Raw genomic sequence first — 12,250 nt, forward strand, 5'->3', positions numbered from 1 at the left:
TAACCCACTCCAGTATTCTCGCCTGGAGAATCCCATGGATGGAGGAGCCTGGTAGGCTACAGTCCATGGGGTCGCAAAGAGTCGGACACGACTGAGTGACTTCACTTTCACTTTCACTTTGGCACATTTATTCACTGGCAGATTTTGGAAGGGGCATCTCCTCTGTGGGGTCCAGGGCTAGTTGTTGGGGATAAAAGCGTGAGTCACACACAACTGTGGCCTCCAGGTTGCTCGCAGCTGGAGGATGAGAAAGACGAGGAGCCTGGCAGCTTCAGGACAGAAGGAACCCTCTGCACCTGCAGCTGTTTATTACTTTGCACAGCACGGAGTTTGGTGCATCACAGAGGCCTGGTGTGGTGTGTAGGTGAGGGGACAGGCCCCGCAGTGATTACTTTGCACAGCACGGAGTTTGGTGCATCACAGAGGCCTGGTGTGGTGTGTAGGTGAGGGGACAGACCCCGCAGTGATGAACTTACTGCCCGAGCCATCACATGGGGCGACGTTGGGCTGCAACCAGGGCACAGGATTGCTGACTCCTTTTCTAGCCATGCATTTCCCAGGAGAGCATATTGCCTCACTCTTGGTTTCCCAACTTGTTTACCCTGAAACAACAACTTCACTATTTTGGACTTGATAAAAGAAAAAAAGAGTTTCTTCCAACATTTGCTCTATATGTGACCCAGGTATGTGAGTGACTCCTTGAATACTCTGAGTTATGGTCGAAATCATTGTCAAATTATATCTCATCAAGATACTGAATCTTTTTTGTTATTTGAAGACTTCATCCTATTAGATCTTCAACAGCTTATCTATTTCCAATAAATTAGGTAAAACAAAGTCTGTATTTCCATCTGAGAGTCTTGGAAGAAACTTCAGCATCTTGAACTTTGTTTAATGTACATTCTCCATGTTCTGTGTGATCTGTCACAGTAATAAAAATTAGATTTTTGGGGGGGTGGGGAAAAAAGCCACTCATGGAAAGAGAGAAACCAGAAATCCAGTAAGAGGTTTGCTTTCTCAAATTCTATTTAGGAGAAAAAATGACTTTGTAGGTGCAATACTGTAAGATATACAAAGAAATGGAACATACTGCTCAAATAAGCACCCACCTATGTGACTGATTTTCTCTTCCATGTAAGAGTTACACCTGCCTCGTGCTCAGTGAATGCACCAAGTATATCAGGCTGGGTGAGTTTGACGGTCATCCATCGGTCTAGCTATTGTGTTGAGGGGTTTCAAAATGCCACTGGGTCCTGCTGAATTCAAACAGGATATCCCATGCACCAAGAAAGGTCCACTCACAACAGAATGCCCATGCTTACCAGAAAAGGGGAAGCACCAAGCCTTTGGTCTTGAAAGGCCCTTATTCTTTCACTCCTCCAAAAAGAAAAGGGTGGAAGCCCAGGTTCCTGAAACCCAGTTGCCTTCTCTGTGTTCTCACAGGAAGATTCCTGGCCTTAAACCAAGCATCTTATTATTAGAATTCATCTACCCAGTTTTCAGCTGTAAAAATCCATCACTCATGAAACGGATGATCTGGATCCAGTAAACAGCAGCATATAATATTCTTACAGTAGGTGAGATTGTGATTAAGGGGAAAATCAACCTCTGGATTCCCAAACTTTTTATTCTGATTACTTCTCCCACCTCCATGTACGTATGCAGTTTGCCTGCACACCTACGCAGAAGTGAGCAGCATTCCTGCTTATCCTACAATATGTTTATCCTTCCCCTTCCCTGGACATTTGTGTGATTTAAGTGCTTGATTGAAGAGGGGAGTCTCACCTATTGTGCGGACGGCATTACCACATCCTAGGCTTCCATTCCAGGACCTACAATGAGGGCCACTCTCCCAACCCTATGGAAACATAAAATGGTCTGCTTAATCACTAGTATCAGAAAGTGTAATAAATAGCAAGTGTTGATACACACAGAGTAAACTGAGATTTGGGAAAGTCCTCTGTAGTTGAAGGGCAAGGACAGCATCTATGAGAGAGTTTGAGAGTAATTTCTATAGCCCTGGAAAAGTATCAGTGATTATTAATGACATGTGGCCATCTGACTTGGAACGGGTGGCATCAGATGAACCCACGTGTCCAGGGCTCACTCAGTAGCACTGTCTTCTACCTGCTGTGTCCACGTCAGCAGGTCGTTTAATCTTTGTACCTGTTACCTCACCTGGAGTCCAGAGAGCATCATCTACTTTCCCAGCTGGTGGTGTGCTGGGTCCAGCTTATACCAACTTGTGAATCTACATTTAGTGATCTCAGTGCTTCAATGAATCCAAGTTAAGTGACGTGGTAGCTTAAAATCAGCTTTAGTGGAGGTATTTATATCACAGAGATTGGCAAATGCTACAAACTGTGGCCCTTTTAAAGTTATTACTCCAGAGAGACAATTGTTAGATATTAGTACACCACTGACTATGAGTCAAAGAGAGATACACTGTTAATTGTCATACTTCTAAGGGTAAACAAAGGCATAGTGGGTACCCTAAAAAGCTTCCATAAATATAATCATACCTAAGTCTTCAGTAAATGTTTTGTCCCATCATTCTGCATTTGGGAAGACCTAAGGCAATGGCTCAGTCATGTCCAACTCTGTGGGACTCCATGGACTATACACAGTCTGTGGAATTCTCCAAGCCAGAATACCGGAATGGGTAGCCTTTCCCTTCTCCACGAGACTTCCCTGGTGGCTCAGACGCTAAAGCGTCTGCCTACAATGTGGGAGACCTGGGTTCGATCCCTGGGTCGGGAAGATCCCCTGGAGAAGGAAATGGCAACCCACTCCAGTATCCTTGCCTGGAAAATCCCATGGACAGAGGAACCTGGTAGGCTACAGTTCATGGGGTCGCAAAGAGTCGGACACGACTGAGCGACTTCACTTCACTTCAAGGCAATGGGCACCCACTCCAGTACTCTTGCCTGGAAAATCCCATGGACGGAGGAGCCTGGTAGGCTGCTGTCCATGGGGTCGCGAAGAGTCGGACACAACTGAACAACTTCACTTTCAATTTTCACTTTTATGCATTTGAGAAGGAAATGGCAACCCATTCCAGTGTTCTTGCCTGGAGAATCCCAGGGACGGAGGAGCCTTGTAGACTGCCATCTATGGGGTCGCCCAGAGTTGGACATGACTGAAGCGACTTAGCAGCAACAGCAGTTCAAAGTCCATGTATATTTTACACTTACAGGACATCTCAGTTTAGATGCTAACTTTTCTTCTGAAATATACTTGATCTGTACTTAGATCTTATAAAATGTACTGTTGAAGAAGGTTTACGTACCCAACCTGTTCTGAATATATACTTAATCAAAATTAAGTATAATTAAACTTATTTAATTCTTCAGTTGTGTTAGCCACATTTGAAATATTCAGTGGTTGTGACTGGTAGTAACTAAATTAGCGCAAGTGTTAATACCCACCATATATGCTCTATTTTTTTAAATAAAAATGGAGACTTACTATATATACCACTTCCAAAGGATTTTTTTCCCCCACACCTTATCCGTTTAAATCACTTTCCCATCTTGTATTCCCTACCACATCCCTGAAGGGAGAGAAATTTCAGCAAGAGTACTTATATCAATAATGTCTGTGAATTTTTTTCTCCCTCAATGATAGGAAGGAGATAAATTGACCTAAGGCATTTTGTGTCTGACAGATTTTCAAATGACCATCACCAAAAAGTAGATAATAACATGAACTCTAGGTGCAAACTGTTCAAATAAATGCCTGAAGCTAATTAGAATGGATTATTTAAAATACCCTTTTGGATGAACCTCTTCCTTTTTCAGTGCTGAGTTCTTAGAAAAGCTTCACCAGGAAATCAATGAGATTCAGTTTTGCAATATTTCATTAGTAATCACACTATCATCAGAAAGTACACATTATTAGGTTACCTACCTGGAGTCTGGGTTTTGCAATATAAACAATTCTGCTACTGTTGGGGTTTTTTTTAATCAACCCTCACTTTTTCCAGGGCTTCCCTGGTGGCTCAGATGGTAGAGTCTGCCTGTAGCACTGGGAGACCCAGGTTTGATCCCTGGGTTGGGAAGATCCCCTGGAGAAGGAAATGGCAACCCACTGCAGTATTCTTGCCTGGAAAATCCCATGGACTATAGTCCATGCAGTAGCAAAGAGTCAGAAACGACTGAGCCACTTCACTTTCTTTCTTTCACTTTTTGCAGAGCAGAATCACTAGATCAGTAAAACAGAAATTTGGGGAAACTTATTTCTCATCAATTCAGCTACCATTTTGATATTCTTCCTAACTTGGCTGTGACAGGACTGCAAGCTCCTAAATCTGTTATTTTACTCCTCCCATTTATTAAAATGTTATCATACTTCTAAGGATGCTTTTTGACTTTTCCTTTTAAGTACATGATGCAAATCAGAGGGTGTAGGTGGTTTTGGGTAGTGGTTCATTATATCTCTGGTAAATTACTAACCAGAAATGAGCACATTTTTTCCTGTATGGCTTTACACTTTTTTTAGTGTTACTTTTAATAAAGATGACATAGGGACTCTTTGCAAAGTAGTCTTATCTTCACTTTAAATTGACCTGCAGCTCATCATCTCTGTGTGGATATCTCATTTCTCTGTATCTCTGAGAAATAGTGATTTCTCAATGATTCTGATTGCTTTTATATTTTCCATTGTGCCTTGAATAGGAGAAGGCAATTACACCCCACTCCAGTACTCTTGCCTGGAAAATCCTATGGACAGAGGAGCCTGGTAGGCTGCAGTCCATGGGGTCGCTAAGAGTCGGACACGACTGAGTGACTTCACTCTCACTTTTCACTTTCATGCATTGGAGAAGGAAATGGCAACCCACTCCAGTGTTATTGTCTGGAGAATCCCAGGGACAAGGGAACCTGGTAGGCTGCCGTCTATGGGGTCGCACAGAGTCGGACTCGACTGAAGTGACTTAGCAGCAGCAGCGCCTTTTTAATAATGCTAGCAGGTACTGGTGATTCAACAAATACTTGCTAATTTTAAATGAAAGAGAATTGAATCAATGGCTTCCTTTACCTGGAGTTGGCTATAACATGTTGGGAAAAAATATTGTATTTAATCTCCATCTCTTCTCGTGTGTTTATGGACTATTTTATAGCCAAGGAACAAAACTTATATCATTGACCGCACTGTGATTTGGAGGCTTCCTCTGCTAGGCAGTTTACAGAATTAAAACTCACGCCAGCTGGATCACAGGGCTTTTCAACTGGCTCTCCCTTGAGGAAGGGGGAACAGGCAAAATGCCTCAGGCTCATTGAGCTCCAAATGGTGTGAGTTCCCTGATGCAAGAATAGCAGCTCCTTCTTCCCCCACCCCAGTGAAAATCATACCTTGTGGCTATAGCCAAAGAATGCATAAATATTAGAAACGTAAAGAAGGGTTTTCCCTAGGAAAATATTGCGAACTTCAGAAACCCTGTAGACTAAGGTGCAATTTAATAGATGCCCCTGAACAATGCCTGCCTCTAGTTAGATTATTATATTAGGAAAGGGAAATAAAGGGATTTTCTCCTGCTCATATCTGGCACATCACTGATAGATTAAAGTACCAAACTTCATGTTTTGGCGCGCTCTCCTCTTCCAGTGACATTTTATCTCCTTCAGGACCTAATGGAAGAGAATCCTCTCATCTAGAAGCTGCCATGCAGAGCTCTCACAGTTGAAGGGAGAAGCTTATAGTTGAATCACCCCAGGCCAACTAACACTCTGTTCATGTGGAGGCATTAGAGAGAGTTCACTAGGGGAGTACACAGGGGACCACTTTCGCAGTCATCCCCACTGAGCCAGCAACAGTGGAAGGGGAGCATTCATCTCTAAGGAAACTCTTGGCCCTTCCTGGAATTCAGCCACGTTGCTATAGCTTCTTTTCTGCTCCCACCCCTTGTTAGAGCCCGAGAGTTGAGGGGTCCCTATGCTCTGCTCTCGATGGCACTGAACTACCCTTTGTGCTAGGACAGCTGTTCTAAATAACCTCCTATTCTGCTGTGGGGGTGTGCCGACAGGTTTCTGGTTCATTTTGCTTTGTGGATTCCGATTTGTTTCGTGAGATAGAATGTGGCCTGCTGGAGATGGATCTGGCTCCTAAAGAAATTGTTGTGATCATCAGTTCCTTATTTGGGGGAAGTGGAGTTCATTTGTAGGCAGCAGCTTTCAAAAGTTTTGGGGATGGGTGGAGGCCAACTACATTTCACCTGAAGCAAGATTCACTTGTCTCTAGCATCTGGCAAGACTCTTTGAGAAGTGTGGAGAGGTGACTTCCAAAAGAGAAATGCGAACCTGTTCATATCCTTGTTCAGTCGCAGGGCATACAGGACTGCCTCAGAATGGGATTCACTGTTAGGACCGGACGTCAAGAAAGTATATGCCAGGTGAGGCTTCTTTAACCTGCCACGCAGTGTGGTAAGGCATGGTGAGTGAACCTGGCACTAGATACAGAGTCCAGTCCCTCAGAGCTTTTCTTCCTTAAAAAAAGACTTGTGAAATAAAATTTTAAAGGACGTACCCAGCTATCAAGAGGGTAACATTTTCAACCTATAACGTGTTTGGTTTTAGCCTCTTTATGTATTCCCATAAGCCTATTTATGTATTCCCATAAGATCTTATGGGAAAACCCAAACAAAAGTTCTTGGCCAAACTAATATTTCTGCTGGAGACCTCAAATTATGAATATAATGACCTGTTCATCTGGGAGTTAAGGATCTTGGGAGAGAGGCTCAGAGAAAGTAGATGAGGATCATGCAAAGCCATTAGCCCGTAACCTTCCAGATTAAGACTTTAAAACACGGGTGTCATAATAACGCCAACTCACATTAGTGTGAACTCACTGTTGGCAAAGTGTGTTCCTCTATGATGTCACACTCAATCCTATGAATGACCCTTGGGGCACTGTGTGAGGGCTGCTCTCATGCATGTGGGAACACAAGAGAGATTCCATTCACCTAGAGATGTTTTCTTAAATGTTTTAAGAACATAAAGAAATGATACAGAATTTTTAAAATGTGGGATCACCCACTGTCTAGAAATGAAAATGTAGAGCGTCAGACATTTAATACCTATTCAGAATTACACAGCCGTTACCTGGATCAAAGCCTTCCATTACCCATGAAAACAATCATCCGTGTTCATCATTTCAGTTTGATTAGGGGTAATAGAAGAACTATTCCACTGTTGTCAAGAATGGAATAAAAATAAGTCCAATAAAGGCACCGATGGAGCTCCCAGTATGATGATCAGATCTGCCTGATAAACTTGTAAAGAGCTGTAATTTTATGGAAATATTGCAGCTAAGATTTAAAGTACTTGGCATTAGTCGTCAGATGTAGCAACAACTCTCCAAAGGGCAGTCTGCTGATTTCATTTTAAGGCAGCCTAAACTTGTCTCTTTAGAGATCAAGGAGGTGGATATCTGGTTTATTTATTACAAAGAAGCTTCATTTCCTCCAGGTAAAGGTGTTTGCTAGCTGAGGCATGTTGACCTGTTCCCCCCATTCATCACACTGAAGGGTCCAAGGTGTGGCCAGGCTTGGGATTCCAAAGTTAGTCCGCAAACTGACCCTTCCTAGAGTCTGAGGTGCTCACATTCCTGGGCTTTTCAGAGACCTCATTCCTTCTGCAGCTAAAACCCACAAGGACACCAGGTGTCCCAGGGGAGGCCACTTGGAAGCACTGGTGTTTTTTTCCTTTCCACTTCCCACCTTCTCGCTGCAGCCTTCTAGTTAAGCCTCCTTCCTATGGCTCATTAGCAGTGTTTTGAGTGTTAATTGAGCTCTTTTGTTCACTGGGAAACCCGATGGAGAAGTTTTACTATGCCTGAAGTGGTGTTAATTGAGCTCTTTTGTTCACTGGGAAACCCGATGGAGAAGTTTTACTATGCCTGAAGTGGGTTGTTTTGTTTTTCTTTTTTTGGCCTGTCCAGCCCAAGGTCCCTTGCTTATCAATACAGCTGAGGAGTCCCTATTTCCAGATCAAATTAAAGTGAACCATGCTGGCCCTGTCATGAAAGCAATGCATGGTGTCATTTGTTGTGAGGTCATTCTATGGCTGTTGGCAAGAATGTGGAAATCTAGTGTCTATGTTATTTCTCAACGCGAGCACCCACCGGAAGTAGAATGTATTACAACCTGCTGTTTGTTCTCATGAAAAGTATGACAACGTGAGACTCTAGGGCAGCGAAAGACTTATGAAGATTCCTTCTAGAGCTGATGTGCATGTCAACTCATGCCTGATTCAGCCAGTATTTTAACAATTTTTGATGAACATGGTCTGCTTTTAATTGCTTGGCTTAATTTTATTTTTCTTTGTATGACTGCAGGTCCTACAGGTATGGATCTCTGGCAGCTGCTGTTGACCTTGGCAGTGGCAGGCTCCAGTGATGCTTTTTCTGGGAGTGAAGGTGAGTTCTGCTTTTCTATTCCCATTCACAGTGTTTTGAAACCACTCTGAACTTTATTTGTGAAATCTAAGTTTTTTGGGTGATGTAATTAAAAGAGGTAAGTTTTAAGTAACGGTAAATATAAAACCTGTTGTAGGTTTAAAATTGCAAACTAGGAGGACACCTCTGGGGATGTTTTAGGAGGAACACAGTACTCAGCTTTGGCAGCTGATGTTTCTTCATCAAAAATAAATGCTGCAAATCATGCTGACGACATTTCTAGTGAAGGCACACCAGGTCTCTTGGTCTCAGGCTCTGGGAGAAAGATTGAAATTGCACCGAAGGGTTATTCACCAACTGATCACTCAGTTCATCTGTGACTAAGGTTACCAAAGCCTGTTTCCAGAGTTTAGATGTAAGGCCTTTTAATCATATTCTCTGAGAGTGGAAATTTCAGATTTCAAATAAAGTTCACCTCTCACTCACTGGGTGGTTACTGTTTGGCTAAGTTTGAAGAAAGAAACAGCTGAAGTAGTTGAATGATATGCTCAGATGTCACAAATTTCCTTGGTCATCTCTGTAATTCTCCCTTCTTCTTTATACTCTCTTCCTATTGGAAAACTTGTCATATATTCAAACTTAGGACTCAAACAGTAATAACTGGAATATGCAAGTAATGAAAGGGAATGAGAAGGATTTTTCTGCCCTGAAAGAAAACCGTGCTCATAATGAAGTGGGAGACTTTTTAAAATATCATCTTGAGTACTTGATATTTTTTTCTTGCCTGAGCTTCAACAAAGGAAAGGAATCATCTGTTTCTCCTATTTTATGATACGACAGTCACTTGTGGCTTTAAGAGCGGCCAGCTCCCCTACTTACAAGGCAACTCATGTTGGAAAACACAGTTTAGCGACAGAAGTAGTGCCTTAAAATGTCCTCCCTGACCTTCGAGCCAAAAATAAATCTCTAGTAGTGAGCTGCTGAGGGCAACCAGAGAAACTAAGAAAACAAGAAGGGTAAAATGTTATTTTATCTCCTTAAACAATTTTAAAATATTTATAGAACAGAAGTCACAATTGTTTGAAATATTTTGGGGTCTCTCTGGCCTTACAATGTCAACATTATGCAAGTCGAACATGGAGGGAATCACAGGCTCTGTGTCAGCAGCTTTTCCCATGGCTGGTTTTAGACCCTGGTTCTGAGCCAAAGATTTACAGCTGAGATCCTGTGCCATTCCAAAGTCATGGTGGTTTAATCTCTACTTTCTTCATTAAGGTGACTTTCACTCTACCAGGCTAGGCTTGAGGAATTTAAAAGACTTGTGAAATGAAAAGTATGGCAAAGGAACTCTAAAGTAAATTTAAAATGTATGCCTGACTAAAAAGACTAGAACTCAAATTACATTTTTGACCTAGAGAGTCTGCAAACAGCATATATTTCAACTGCTTTGACATTTTAGTAAACCTTTAACTTCGTGGAAGAAACAAAACAATTAGCCGCTTTTATGTTTGCTTTTTTTTTTTTTTTTTTTTGCTTTTTGGGAGTTTGCTTGTTTGTGGGGAGCACAGAATAAGAAAATGCAAAGTTTATAGTAAATACAAATTGTATATTCAACAGTACTTACAGTTTAACAGTACTTGTACATACTAAGTAATTTAGCAAAGGGGAAAAAAAAGTTGTTATTTTTTTTTTTCTTAGCGGGCTAACCAAAATTCCTTTGGAATATGTGGCTAGTCCAGAATTCTTAGCTTAAAATGGCTGAGGATTGTTAAGGACAGGGTATGATGTTTATATAAGAAGATGCAGATGAGCCTGTTTGAACATGAGCGAGTGTGTGTGGGTGTGTGGTGCTTGCCAGCTCTGGCCATTTATCTGATGGGTTCAGCCAGAGTGATCTCCTGACATGACATGAATTGAATCTCAGATGATCTTCATGGGCCACATGTTTTGTTTTTTTTTTCTGCCAGATCTGGATTGTACCCAGATCACTTTATTTTTTCTCCCATTGTATAAGGCAGACTAAAAATGTAAGAGAGGACTTTGGAAAAAATAAAAAGATGTTTCTTTAGTTTCACCAGCCATTCACTGAATCTAGTTTGGTCAGTGGAAGAGGTGGTGCTGCTGAGCAAGCGATCTGGGAAGCGTCACCTGGAGAAGAGCGGCCCAGAGCCTGGTGGAAGATGGCGGATCTGCATGCCCAGGGAAGATCGGCACTTGAAGCCTTGAGCAGGGCTTTTCTTGCTTGGGTAGATGAGCCGTTAAAAATATACTGGCCCTGAGGGGATTTTTTATTACGTCTAACTGGCCTATCAGAAATTTAATGAGAACTAAGCGCGGAACAGTGCCACCATTGTTATTAGCTACAGTGTTGAAATAGCTGCTTTCTCTGTCTTTCATCCTTAATACGTGATTGACTGGGGGATTTTGCAGGAACTAACGCCTGTGCTAGCAATGTGTTATGTAAGTGAATATTGACACACTCCGGTCAATAGTGTTCGGGCAACAAAAGTTGTATTCCTAGGTCTCTGATCCATAAGCCGTTAACATTAGTATTTATATCTGGTCCTCTAGGCAGTATACCTACTCTTAGGGAGAATTTCTTTTTTTTCCTGGATGTAGTTTATTTAACTTTTTAAATTAAAATATAATTTAAACTTATAGTTCATTTACAGTTCATTTAAAGTTTGTTTACAATATTACTTTCTGGGGTACAGCATAGTGACTTGGTATTTTCATAGATTATATTCCATTTAAAGTTATTGTAAAATTACAACTGTAATTTCCCAGACTGTGCAATGTATTCTTGTGGCTTATCTATTTTATATATAGTAGTTTATACCTATTAATCCCATATCACTATGTTACCCCTCTTCTCTCCACTCTCTCTACTATTCACTACTAGTTCTCTCTGTGAGTCTGTTTCTATTTTGCTATATACATTTATTTGTTTTATTCTTTATATTTCACAAATAAGTGATATGAAAGAGTATTTGCCTTTCTCTGTCTAACTTATTTCAGTAAGTATAATACCCTCCATGGTCATCCACATTATTGCAAATGGCAGAATTCCATTCTTTTTTATGGCTGAGTAATAGTCCATTGTATATTAACACATATATACATCTTGTTTTATCCGTTTGTTGATAGATACTTGGGTTGCTTCCATGTCTTGGCTATTGTAAATAATGCTGCTGTGAATATCAGGGTGCCTGTGTCTTTTCAAATAAGTGCTTTCATTTTTTCCAGATGTATACCCAGGAATGGAGTTGATGGATCACATGGTACTTCTATTTTTAGTGTTTTGAAGAAGTACCATACTGTTTCCATAGTGGCTGCCCCAATTTACATTCCCACCAACTATGTAAGAGAGTTCTCAGGGAGAATTTCTTATTCCAAAATCAGAAATGAGCAACAATGCCCCGTTTTCAGAGGGCTTCACAGGGTTGAACTGTCAACTGGTTGCCTTAAAACTGCTGCTCCTGTGATAATGATTTTAATGCAAAATACGCATAAAGATGTTACGGATATAAGCATACTGCTGAGGAGCACCTGTTTTTTGTTGTTGTACCTCTGCTCTTTCTGTTGGTCCACAATTGAGCATCCTCTTGACCTCAGCAACCTCAGGTGAGAGCAGGTAAGCCCTGCCGTGAAGAAGTTCAGTCTAGCTGGGATGTGAGGAACCTGTAGGTATTAATGAGAGACGATAGGTTTAAGGTCTAGATTATGTGATGAATACAAATGACCAAGATGTTCTGAAAAAGAATAGATCAAGGTGGCTGGAATAGTTTAATTCGACAAATTCAATGTACTGATATTTCTTCAGAGCTTCTCATTTTTAAAGATTGAACTCAGGGCTATG

At 41.4% G+C, this 12,250-nt stretch overlaps 1 protein-coding gene across 7 annotated transcripts in view; it reads left to right on the plus strand.

Moving 5' to 3' along the window:
- The window catches only part of GHR (growth hormone receptor), a 301,514-nt gene that overhangs the window by 124,240 nt on the left and 165,024 nt on the right, over positions 1–12,250 (plus strand). For 5 of the 7 annotated variants that reach the window (XM_065905351.1, XM_065905356.1, XM_065905353.1 and 2 more), the window contains exon 2: positions 8,332–8,412. The exons of 1 other annotated variant lie outside the window; for it this stretch is intronic. In XM_065905351.1, the coding sequence (XP_065761423.1) occupies positions 8,343–8,412 (70 nt within the window). In that variant the 5' untranslated portion in view covers positions 8,332–8,342. Of the gene's footprint in view, positions 1–8,321; positions 8,413–12,250 lie in introns of those variants that run through there. One more of the 7 variants, XM_065905350.1, reaches the window with a different exon arrangement.

This window comes from Muntiacus reevesi, chromosome 14 (genome assembly GCF_963930625.1).
Source record: "Muntiacus reevesi chromosome 14, mMunRee1.1, whole genome shotgun sequence".
In the NCBI taxonomy this organism is placed as follows: Eukaryota; Metazoa; Chordata; class Mammalia; order Artiodactyla; family Cervidae; genus Muntiacus; species Muntiacus reevesi.